This window comes from Microtus ochrogaster, chromosome 18, assembly GCF_000317375.1.
Source record: "Microtus ochrogaster isolate Prairie Vole_2 chromosome 18, MicOch1.0, whole genome shotgun sequence".
In the NCBI taxonomy this organism is placed as follows: Eukaryota; Metazoa; Chordata; class Mammalia; order Rodentia; family Cricetidae; genus Microtus; species Microtus ochrogaster.
The window spans coordinates 54,840,320-54,853,321 of NC_022020.1; the positions used below are offsets into that span (position 1 = coordinate 54,840,320).

The 13,002-nt window shown below is 43.8% G+C and overlaps 1 protein-coding gene across 9 annotated transcripts in view; it reads left to right on the forward strand.

Annotated features, from left to right (window-relative positions):
- Positions 1-13,002, forward strand: part of Tcf4 (transcription factor 4) — a 338,712-nt gene that overhangs the window by 323,928 nt on the left and 1,782 nt on the right. For 6 of the 9 annotated variants that reach the window (XM_026783458.1, XM_026783457.1, XM_026783460.1 and 3 more), the window contains 2 exons: positions 8,884-9,019; positions 10,883-11,045. In XM_026783458.1, coding sequence (XP_026639259.1) covers positions 8,884-9,019; positions 10,883-11,045 — 299 coding nt within the window. The remainder of the gene's footprint in view (positions 1-8,883; positions 9,020-10,882; positions 11,046-13,002) is intronic. The other 3 variants (XM_026783461.1, XM_026783462.1, XM_026783464.1) reach the window with 1 other exon arrangement.

A 13,002-nucleotide genomic window follows, 5' to 3' on the forward strand; every position in this document is an offset into this window, starting at 1 on the left:
GAGAGAGAGAGAGAGAGAGAGAGAATCAGACAAACACACACAAAGACAGACAGGCGCAGGATCAGACAGCAGACAGACAGGGAGAGACAGACACACAGAGAGACAGACAGACACACACGCAGGAGACAGACACACAGAGAGACAGACAGACACACACGCAGGAGACAGACACACAGAGAGACAGACAGACACACACGCAGAGACAGATGCACACACAGAAAGAGAGACAGACAGAGACATAAAGAGAGAAAGAGACTGTCTAATGCCATTTATTGATGTTAAAAATATAAATTTCCCATTACAGCTGGGAGATTATGTAATTAGTGTCAAATATCAGACTATTACAGATAGGTTTAGAGAACTGCCATCAAAATCCTCCCTGTCCTTCAAAACTTATCTCAGTTGCCCTGGTTTTCCCAGATAGATATGACTTCATCATCCCTGGAAACCCATTGTGACCTTGTTCTCTTGTGAGGCATCCGTCTTATTTTGTCTTATATCTTAATGATATTATGCCACCATTATAATGAGTCTGTTAAGTAATAGATGTCTGTCTTTTGTTATTTTTTTCCCTCTGGGTACCTAAAGAGTGCTTTGCATATGGACATCTGAAAGTCATTTGCTAAGTTAAATGGAATGCTTATTATTGGGCAGAAACATGCAAAAATTGGTACTTGACATTATCAAAGGTTATGAATGTCAGACCTCTCCTCCTGGAAATGTGCCACGTGTGCCATCATTGGTGTTTAGGGAACATCCACCTGCACATGGTAATGATAGTGGTGTCCCCCAATCTGGACCCAGGTGCCAACCATGTGGCATTCACAACCCAAGACAAGCATTGGCTTTATGCGTAGCAAAGTTTGAAGTCTGTGCCCAGTGCCATCTGACTATGTCCTTGAATGTATTTTATGTGTGGTGCCTTTAATGACTCAATCAGAGAGAGACTCCTCCCTCCCCGAACCCAGCAAGGCAATGGCAAAGCGCAGACTTATGGAGATCAGCACTGTCCCGAAGGAGCTAGGGACGAGATGATGGCTGTGGATCTGATGAAATAGGAGCTGTCAGAAGATGTGAGTCCACTGTCGTCCCTGGCCCACGGTAATGTTGGAGAAAGCCCAGCGGATGAGTTGCCATGAGCAGATAGCAAAAGATTCAGGCTGATCAAATTAAAACTAAGAGATAACTAGGATAGTCTCTGGGCATCCAGGTCAAGGACCAACAGTAGAAGATGGAGCTCAGAGCTCTGTTCCTAACTATACCGCACCTTAGCTAAGGGACCAGATCCTGGGAGAAGAATATAGCATTCCAACAATGAAGATTTGCAAAGAGGTGGAGAAAATGCATTTCATTTGTTTAGACAAATTTCTTTATGCCATTGTTCCTTCTACAAATCTGTACTATAGGCGCTTGTTAGGTGCCTCGTCCTGCGCAGCTTGGTACTGGCAACCCTGCTGGAGCATAGGAGAGTGAAGAAAGAACAAACACAAAAGAAACAGCCGCCGTGTACATAGAAACCGGGGTTGGATGGGCTATGTGTGCTCTGATGGAGCAGCACCAAGTACAGCAACAACCAGAGACTCCACACATTTATACACGCTATACAGCACAGAGGGAGGGGTTAGCCAGTCTCAGTAGGTGAGCAGTACCCGGATGGAACTATGTGGGAGGGGGACACCCAAACTTGCATGTCTGTCAGCCTTCACGCTCAGACCAGAGAGAGGTTTGGCCTCTGAACTTCACCGTGGGTGGAGGGCTTGGCTGTCCCCATGGGGCTGAAGCGCAGTTCATTGATAAGGCCCTGTGTATGTCAACAGTGTATGATTCCTCAGGACTTCATCTACTCTTTGCACATGCACTCAGTGCTTCCCCGGCTTCCCACAGAGAAGTAAACTATAAGGAAAAGGTGGATCATAGTATGCCTGTAGTCGTGGGCAGTCTGTGGCTCCAGAGCGCTTCACAGGGCAGTCATCTGCAAGAGCATACACACATAGGTATGCTTCAAAAATCCACAGTTACTGGTGGTTGTCAAAGTGTTCAGTTAGCTTCTAAACAAAATAAAGCTGCTTACAGATAACTGCGGGTCCTCCCCGGAATCCCCACACTAGATGGGCATGACTCAGTACAGCCAAATCAACTGTAGTTCCGTACAACAGATTTAGTAGCCTGCTGCCTGGAGCAGGAGTGGACTGGGCCTCTAAATGCCCATAGTCCTGACAAGGAATATAGTGTCCAGATGTCACCGCCATTGGCAGAAATGAGGTAAAGAGTGGGAAGCAGCAGAGAGTGGGGATGCAGAAGGAAGGCAAGAAACAGTTCCACCACATAGGACTTAAGAAAGAAAACCAACTAGAGACAGCTTTCATCACGTGCACCTTGAGAACCACATTACAGAATCACGCCTTATAACTATTTTGATGGAGGCCCAGGAGCTTGGCGTAGTTGGTCACATAACAGATCCAAGCCACTAAAGCCACACTTGGTGAAGGTCTAAGGAAATCATCTTGAAGGGGCTGGAGAGATGGCTCAGTGGTTAACAGCATTGGCTGCTCTTCCAGAGGACCTGGGTTTGAGTCCCAGTACTTACACAGTTTCTCACAATCATTTGGAACTCTAATCCTTGGGGCTCTGAATCTCCTTTTGGACTTTGTAGGCACTATGTGCATGTAGTCCAAACAGGTGAATGCTGACAAAACACTCACACGCGTTAAATCAATCTTAAAATTTTGATATCATTCTGAATGTTTTTTTATCTGGAGAATAAGCATTAAATAAATCTCTAAGAATTGCACAAAAATGAGTCACACTAAATTTCAGACAAATTGTAAGTAGAGCCACAAGGTTTCCGGAAACAAAACAATTAGGTATTCTCCTGAGAGTCATGAGATCATCTCCCAGCAGCAGTTGGAGAGTCGGGGCAAATCCAAGCAGAGGAACCGGACCCTGAGCTGCTTTCAGGAAGAAGTTCTTGAAATTTTCAATTATGTGGTCATTACAAAAAAAAAAAAAAAAGTCTGATCATTTTTTAAAAACTGAGCAAATAGGAAATATTTGTGGTGGTGAAGGCTATCCTGGATGTTAGGAATTTCTGTTATGACGGTTGGCCTTTAGAGCTCCATCTTGTTTTCTGCAGGGCCCTGGGTTTGGTATGTCCCTCACAATGTTCATCTTCTGCTGGTCTCTGAGGAGCTTTGAGCTCCCTCTATGAACCACGGAAAACTTGCCAACTGATGTCTGCATCTTTGAAGGATGCACTTTTGGTATCCGTGGATGTTGCACATAGGGAAAAATAAGTTTGCTTTCCTCTGATATGACAGAGATCTAACAAGGTTATGGAAGCTGAAATTGAGTCTCCTCTAACTGTCAGATATAAATGAGAGTTTATATTTCATGGAGAGGCTACTATTGAACACCAAAAGTGTTTGCCATGTCAATGTGTCATAATGACAGGGAACCATCCCCCAACGTGTGTGTGTGTCTGTGTGTACGTATGTGAGTATTGAGGAAACACAGGAGAAGGGTAAAAGAAAAAGAATCAAACATCTTTTTTGGTACTTTTCTTGTTCCTTTCGTACTTTCTGAAAGCCAGAAATCATCAGTAATAAGCATCAGTTTTTAATAAACCAAAACGTTCCAATAACATATCTGGTTTTGTGCCATTTTTATGTGGATCTAGACATGGACGGATGACATTTGCCAAAGTCCCCATCCTGCTCTTTTAGAAGGATTATGGTAGAGTGGGAGGGGCCAGGTCCTGAAAGCCTGTTTGGAAGCCGTTATCTCTGGTGATAACATTAACTAGAATTGAATAACTGCCAAATGAAATTTAATACATTTTCCCATCCATGAAATAGGCCTCTTAAATACAACAGAATAATTACTTTCACAATACTCCCTGGAAACAAAGAGAGCAAAAGCACTGAATGTCTTTTTTGTTTGCCGTGTTTGTTGTTAGCTTGAGGATAAGGACAACGGTGTTTACCGAGATGCACCTCGCGTCCCAGAGTAAAATCAGCCTGGCCGTTGGCCACCTAATTTGAAGCTGCTTGTCTTTTAAATCTGTTTATGTTGGGAGAGTCACAGCAAATACTGAATTCTGCAATTTAGTTAGACAGTTTGGCCTTGGCCTAAGGTAGTCAGCTCTGAATTTTTTTTCCTCTAATAAAGGAAAAATAAAATGCTTTGGATCTGTGCATGTACAGGTATTTATATGCACATAGTATTTGTATATGCATATGTGGACCTATGAATATATTATGCATGCACACATACAGATGCACACAGTTTTCTAGCAAAAACTCCAGGAGAGAAGCCCCGTGTGCCTCTTAACTCACTTCCCTCTCCTAGATGTAATTTATATGCTTAGTAAAATTGCTCAATGTCATAAGCTTTCTGAGTTAGTTTAGGTCTTTTCTAGTTCTGCAACTGGTTGTAGGGTAATTCACTCGGCCATTCTTACCCTTAGATTTCTTCTCTGAAATAAAGTTTGACCTGCTTTCTATCTCCCTCTAATGCAGTGATTCTCAACCTTCCTAATGCTGCGACCCTTTAATACAGCTCCTCATGTTGTGGTGACCCCAACCATAAAATTATTTCATTGCTACTTCATAACTGTAATTTTTCTACTGTTATGGATTGTAATATAAATATCTGATATGCAGGTTATCTGATATGCAACCCCTTAAAAGGGTCATTCGACCCCCAAAGGGGTCTCAACTCATGGGTTGAAAACCACTGCGCTAGTCCTTTGAACTCTGCGTTCTATGAATTTAGTGTGTCTAATGTTCTTCAGAAAGTGTGATTATTTAAATTACATGATATTTGTATGACTCACAAAGTTAATACATGTCTAAATGTATTTGACTATCCCTGGTGATAAACTAAGGCTGGAGAATTTCAGCGGCTATGGCAGAATTCTTGTATGTTCTGACCTGAGTTCCAGAGTGGCTTAGGTGTTACTTGGTGTCCACTATCCATGGCTTATCAGGTCACCAGAAGGAGCAGGGCCATCGAAGCTTTGCTTTCTCTTCCTTGTCCCCTGAACTACCTGAGCGCACAGTGGTCTACTCATGGTCTGACCCGTGTTGTCTTCCAAGTGGAGAACTGATTTTTTAGACACTCTTGAATCTCAAAACTTGGAAATGCTTGCAGGAGGCACAGGGCCAGGAAGAACGTTCCCAAGGTTGCTAAGGGAGAGTATGACCTGGGCACAGGGGGGCCATGAGGAAAGCTAAGCTTCTCCTGAGGCAGAAGTGGAGACAAGTGTCCCATAAGAGACAAGAAGCAACTTTAGGTGTCCAGGACCCTCATGGGCCCCAAATCCAGTTTACAGAATTCTTTAGGATAAATTTTATTTTGTTCGAACTCAAATAAGTTGTTCCATTCTGTCAAAACCCTACCCTAAATTGGTCATCATGGATGCTTGACAGTTTGTTGTAAACTCCTGAGGGCTGGCATCCTTCTGACATGTTTATCTCTCCGTCCATAGCACCTTGCAAAGTGACAGGTGTGAACCACGTAAATTGTGTCTGGTAGGTCAATAGTAATTAAATAAACTAACTTTTCAATTTCCCTTTTAATGTAAGTACCTCAACCTACATTAGAGTGACTGCAGGGAGAAGAGCCCATTCAGCGGTAGTCAGGTCAACTATTCTCACAACTGGCTGCAAGTTTATCAAAACAGAGATTTAGTCAATAAGAATTTTCCAAAACTATTCCAAGTATATCATACTAATAATCAATTCATTAGTTAAAGAATCTTTTTCCTAGTTGTCTATATTTATATGAAAAGTGATCTCTCTCTCTCTCTCTCTCTCTCTCTCTCTCTCTCTCTCTCTCTCTCATTTGTGTGTGTGTGGGGTGTGTATCAATTCCTCTACTTTGATAACTGTAATTGTAATTGCACTAGCCCCCACCACCAACCTGCCCCTTTGTATGTGACTAAGATGATGTTTTTAATGGAAAAGTAAATCGGGTTGAGACATACTGTCTGTGGCCAAGAAGACAACCCAAGCTAATTCTTCAAATTGGAGTATTACTCCCCAGCCACAGGCTCCAGCTCATTACCACATGGAGCTGCATTATTCATGGAAGCCAAAGTCTGCATGGTTACAAAGGAAACACTGACAGCATCGAAGGCACCATCGACCCCAGCTTCCCTTATGCGAAATGACTGATACGTGAAACTATCCATAAACGGCAAAAGTAAGGTGACTAGCCTCCCTAACATTTAAAAAGAAATGGGCTCAAGTATAACCTCTGCTATGTTCCCGTCATAGTAGGGTAAAGGGACTTAACCCAAATGGGCCTGAAGAAGCTAGAGACAGTGACTCCAGCAGTAACCGTCAGTAGAGTTAGCGTGAGCCTTTAGGGTCCTTGAGCTCCGTCAGCCATCAGTTTTGTATACTGTGCAAGGCTTTTCCGGTAAAGCACTTAGGCCTGTACACAGCTGTTGTGTTATACACTGTTTCCCATGGATTTAGAGTTGTTTATGATAAGCCTAGGCCTCATTCTCTGTCGTATCATCTGTATCATTTGCACTTGCGTGATTTCTGGTGTCTGCTCGTCTCCCAGAGAAGCAGGCACCGGGACTCCGCCTTCCTCTTTTAGCTCGCTCACCCCGTCTTTCCCACCCAGCTTTGATGACAACTATTGCAAGGTACTGGTTATCAGTTCTTTTCCCCTCTCGGGAAACAAGGAGGGAAAATACTCATTTAGTAACTTTGTAAAATGAAAACCGCACACAAAAAAAGTCTTAAATTCTGTCACAGGTGCCTTTTAGAGAAGGCTTGTGTACATCTGTAGGGTGGTTGTGAAGGAAAAGGGGCCTTCCATCTACACTGAGGGCAAATCTGATGTCACTTCTGGGGATTCCAACCTCGAACCATCATCCGTCATGGAAATGCAAGCTGTTTAATGCGCTGGGGTTTCCAAAGTAAAAATGGTGAATCAAAACCTGGAAAGTGACTGCCATTCTTGTTCCAAAGGAAAATAAAACAACCACATAAAGTATTGGTGAGATGTGTTTGAAGGAATAGGTGGTTATGACCTGCCTGCCAGAGAAGATCTAGCTTCAGAGAAAAGCTGGGCCTGCATCTGCATGGTTAGTATATAGAGAGAGCTCCCGTTCCCGTGGTTAGTATAGAGAGAGCTTCCATTCCCTGGAGCTCCAGCCCTGACACCTGGGCTAGTGGGTGGGATTTACTGCCGTGCCCCTCTGTCTTCCAAACACAACGGGCTACTTTGGAGGGTGAGCGGGGTCTCGGTACATCTGAAGATGCCTTGGGGAAACTCAGTAACCCCCATCCAGAAAGCTCTTGTGAGACGCAGACACCAAGTGCCCACAACTAGACTGCCCCATGTCGCAGCAGAAATGCTCATTTTCACTCAGGGCTTTTGAGTCCTCTGCTGCCCCAGCTGTGCTTTGAATCTAAACAATGACAGGAATTTCTGTGATCTTCCTTTCCTGTCCAAAACTGTTTTCTTTTCTCTTGCTTTGGTGTGTGTGTGTGTGTGTGTGTGTGTGTGTGTGTGTGTAGTATATGGCTAGTTTGGCAAGCTGTGTATGGTGTACGTGTAAAGGGGATACACAGTCAACAAAGTCCTTGGCTTCTCTGAGTCTGGTAGTTTCATTTCACGTCTTTGGAAACGATCATTTGAAACATGACGGTGAAAGACTAGAAATTTCTGCTCAGTGTGCTTCTATTTTTTATTAGAAAAATAAATGTTGGTTCGCAGCAGTATAAATTCATGGATAAATGCTTTTTAGAGTTCAACCCACTGTCTGGCGTACGTACGCACTGGATAGGAGGCTAACTAAATAGCCTCTTGGAAAGGCAGAGCAAATGTGAGCACTTCCTGTTCCCTTGGTTTACAAACGCTCAATGGTTTTACCCTAAGGCACAAGCTACAAAGTCAGCCACCACACTCCTGTGCCACGAGTTCATCCCCTCTGAGCCCCAGAGCAGCTAGTACTACTTCATAAAACTCAATGGTATTCTTTTTAACTCAAGGAACCACACTGAACTCTCTATTTTTTTTTTCCTGGAAGCATAAAGAGTATTTACAGTACAGTGTCTTTCTTAGGATCTGAGTAGTGGAGACGGGGGGAAGCTGGAAAAATGTCCAGACATCCTCACATAGCAATGATGGCATTACTGGTGTGTTTAATAAAACCTTTATTGGTACATTTTCCGGTGTGGTGGCATTGGCAGAAATGGTTCCCCTTTGGATTTGAGACGCAGCAGCTGATGAAATACAGTGAACATTAATTTGGAATGGGCTGCCAGTTTTGGAAAGCCAGGTGACATTTTATTATATTTGTACCGAGCAGGGGCTATGTCCCATACTGCTTGAGCTTCCGCTCCCAGAGACTTCGCTGGCATTATGGGGGGAAAAAATGGCAGGCCTGAGAATCTTATCCCCTGAAATGAAAGTCGAATGCCAAATTGAAATTCCTGTAGGATTTCCGATAGCAATGGGGGAATTGAGAAGCCCACAATTAAGCATATGGGCATTAAGATAATTGTCAGATCTGTTGGCGGACATGATAGAAGACAGATGGGTACGAATCAGTGCGCTCCACTGCAGCACCCTGGGAGACAATTTGACGTTTTACCTGCCTGAGCTCCTCTGCCATATTTGTCACTGGATGTAAGGCATGGCATCTTACTGAGTGTTAAGTGTTGGATTTTTTTTCTTTTCCTTTTTTTTCCAAAGCACAGAACTGTAGGTGTATGTGCAGTTCTTCAGCGCCCTCTAGTGGAATGCACTGGGAGGACGGCTTTTCACAGGACGCCCTTATTGCACCAAGTCCCAGCTACCCCTGGAAAACAGCCCTTGTCCCTCCAGGCCACACTCAGCGCTCTAGTTCTGTCGTTTCAGGTTGGGGCCCACCGCGAAGACGGCGTGACTCTGAGAGGCAGCCATTCTCTCCTGCCAAACCAGGTTCCGGTTCCACAGCTTCCTGTCCAGTCGGCAACTTCCCCGGACTTGAACCCACCCCAAGACCCCTACAGAGGTAAGTCACCTCCAAGGACGGGTGCCTGACCTTTGGTAAACAAAGGCTTCACACTGGTGTCAAGTGTCCTTGGCAGCGTCTGGAAGGCCCTGGCAGAAAACCAAGAGCCAAATTTGGTACCAAAGTGGTCAATAATGGGAAAGCAGCTAGAATTTGGCCAGCTAATTGTGTTTCTTCAGTGGCTGTTTTCCTCAGACGTCCTCTGTTAGCCCAGTCCCATTTCAGCGGGGAACGAGACAACAGAATGCCGAGAGGAAATTTTATTTTAGCTATTTCCACATTTTACCCATTCGTTCCTCTAATATGGTTAGTTGTGGCCTGAAAATGATGTTTCCAAATGGACAGGGAGGAAATCGTCGTCGTTTGAGATGGAAGGAAATGTAGGTACATTAAAATACAGAAAAGGAAAAACAGTGAACTGTGTTGTATGGTTTTTGCTCTGGAGTGATCAAGCCCTGTAACAAACAGTGTGCCGCTCCCCTCCCCCCATTACAAGGACTTTTTGTATCCCCAGGACTTCAAAGACTAGACCTGGGTCCAACTTCCTGCGTTACTCATGGGCCAGATGAAAAATGTTCACTTACAGTGTCTTTTTGCTCCCTCCCTATTTAAAATAAATTAATGCTACCTTGGGAATTCCTATAACCAGCCTCTCAGCTGTTAACCAGTGCAAAATTGAATACTTATAGAGACAGGTATGTGGCTCACTGTGGTTAAAGCAGGAGTGATCCCATGACTGTGCTCTTCCTCTTTATGATATGGTTTTCACCTGTAGCCTGACAGTCTAATTAAAATGTCGATTCAGAGGCTGTGGCAGTGGGAATGTGTGCTGTTCAGGACTCCAGAGGGCAAGAAGGCTCCTGACCCATGGGACAAATTCTGAGTCACACGTCTTTAGAGTACACAGCTTGTGAGTGAGGGATGCTTGTGACAGACAGCCTTCAACCCGAGAACCAGGTTCCATTAAGGTCATGTTTTGAATGTCATGCGAAGGCCAGGGAGTGATTACGGGTGCTCGATGAGCAGCAATGAGGACCAGAGTCTAAATGTCAGCACCCACATAACAAGCTGAGCACCCTGTACACACCTGTAACCCTGACCCCCAGGGGAGAGCCTCTGGAGGACCGCTGGAGCTGGCTGGCATCCAGACTAACCAAAAAGACGGGAGTTCCAGGTTTCAGGGAGAGATCCCGCCTCAAAAGAATAGGCAGAAAGTGGTAGAGAAGGGTGGGCACCAGGCACATACGTGTGAGTATACTCTCACAGCAACACATGCAGATGCCATGGGGACGTGAGCAGTGGAGCAAAGTTAGAATTCCAGATTTCTCCGGCGAGCTGAGCACCTCCTTCCATAGGTACCATTTTCAAATGCTGATTACTCCTCAAGCATAAGAGAAGCTTAATTTCAGAATATCATTAGGGTATCTATTGAAGCCTTGACTGCACATATTTAGCGTACTCCCTGGGAATTATATTTTAAGGACATTTTTCTATTAAATCATTGCATATGGAAGAAACTCAATATAATAGCTGATATTTACTCGGGTTCTTAATCAGAACATTGAGGTGTGTGATTTTCATGATTATGATTTTCATTGCAATTAAGTTGATGTTTTGTAGACAGTGAAATTACCATCTACTCCAAAAGATTGCAAAATAGAATTTAACCTCAGAGCCGATGCAAGGAAAACTTGCTTCCCACAGGTGCGTTTCCGAAACTTCCCCAGACAGCTCGGAAAAGCGACCGGAGGGCCCCAGATCTGGCCGGAAAGCTCTGCGTTTCTGGGGTGAATGTGCTTCTGCATAGACTGCTGGGCATCAGCTGATCTCCCCGTTTCTGTTTCTCCTTTGGTTTTTCTATAGGAATGCCACCAGGTCTCCAGGGCCAGAGTGTGTCGTCTGGCAGCTCCGAGATCAAGTCCGACGATGAGGGCGACGAGAACCTGCAAGACACCAAATCTTCTGAGGACAAGAAATTAGACGAAGACAAGAAGGATATCAAATCCATTACTAGGTCAAGATCTAGGTAACAGTATACAATACTGTCGCTTCATTTAATTCCTTTATTGGACTTTGATGAAGTGAACAGAACAGGAAGAAACTATTCAGTTTTTTCCTGGCAGGTAAAGCCTCAAATGAAAAGAAAATCCAAGGCTTGTTCTAGAAGCATTCCAGGTATCATTTGAGATATCTGTATTCTAATGAGGCCTAAATGCCTTTGAATTTGGGCCCAATGCTAATTGCACACCATAAATTTATTTGTACCTGATTCAAGTAAAAACAGTTCCTTGTTAAAACTATGTTGTTCAAATTTGGTCAGAAGTGTTTTTGCCGAAAACATTTCTGAAAAAGGAGATTTTAGCCATGTTAAAGAGTCAATTGTATATACAACTGTAAATTTTTTATCTTTAAAGTGAGAAAATTCTGATTTTCCAGTTTTATCCTTAACAGGTTGCTGTGTGTAAAATAAATTCTAATTTTCTCCCCCTCTCTACTACTAAAAACACAACGGCAGGGAAATGGCTTCAAGTTGGTGTTCTTAAATATCTGGTGTCTTTGAGTTCAGTGTGTCTCTGTAAGTTTGAGTCTGGTGATCAGATGGTTTAGGGTTCCTCGGGACCCATATACGTTGTCTTCATTCCTTTGGGTTAATTTTCTTTGCAGATTGCCCAGTTGTGCCAAGACTCCAGCTTCCTTTAAAGGTTGTGGTTCTCAGGGCTACACCTGGCATATTTCATGAATCAAGTTCACACTGCCTTTTCATCTCTTTATAACCATTGCGACAAATGACATTGTCTGTCCTACTACTGCTGGCTCCGGAGATGCTAAGTGCTTCTATCTTATCCCTCTCTTTCTCTCATCATTACAGTTCCCTGATTTGTGGCCACATTGGCAAGAAGTCCTTCCTTGGGTGGGGATTTCACATCCTGAGCAGCTTCTCTGGTAGCCAAGTCAGTTCTTGATAATTTAGCGGCCATAACGTATACATACTAATTGGTCCTTTGAAGTTTGAGAACATCATTTTACTTAGCCATTAAGTGTCTTCTTAAGTCATTTTTGTGTCATTTACAACGTATGCCTCACAGAGTCTGTGGTAAAATAGTACCCTTCAAATCTAGTTATGTTCATGAGCAGTTTAGTGATGGGAATAACTATTTCTAATTAGCCATTAGCCCGAAAACTTTTAAAGGCCGAGTTACCATTTTCTGATTCCCCCTATATAAGGTTCGACACATGGTCACTGTCTAAAAATATTGCTAGTCTTTTGCTTCAGAACAGGCCTACCAGAGACTTGGCTGTTCCTTTTTGCTTCATGGTATGCAGGAACCATTTAATCACAGGCTGCATTCCCTCACCAGCAGCAGACATTCTTGGAGAGGGAAAAGGAGAAGCCAGGAGGAAAAAGAGAGGCAGAGAAAGAAAAGGCTTACTCTAGCCTTCAGCCAGCTGTATGCTGGCTTTCATAGCAGCATGGTCAGTGCTGGTTGAGGGGTCACAAAGTCCAACCTTGTAGCGTTTCACACCATCCTGCCCCAATATGCCCCTTTCTGTCTGAGCACCCTTATATCCTCAGGTACTTTACAGAGTTCAAGAAAGCCTCTCCTGGTTAGGACTCCCCCAGGGCAACTGGCCCTGCTTGCACTTTGGATGCCACCTGAGGGCTTCCATTTCTCCTCTTGTGTTATTAGCATATGTTCATCGTACATAGTGATGAGTTTCATAATGACATTTCCTATTAAGCCCACTATGGACTTTGAGAATTTTCATGCTGCCCTATTCTTTGTTTTCTTTTTGTATCGCACAGAATCTCTACTTCATTTTTTTCTGTGTTTGGAAGACCATATGCAGAAGGGTGAAGCTGGGTCCCTGAGTCTCACCCTGCACAAAAATCAGTTCAGAACAGGTAGAATACCCTGTGGTCAAACATGAGACCAGAAAGAAACTGGGAAAGCCCTCCAAGATGTAGGCGTGGGCAAGGGCAT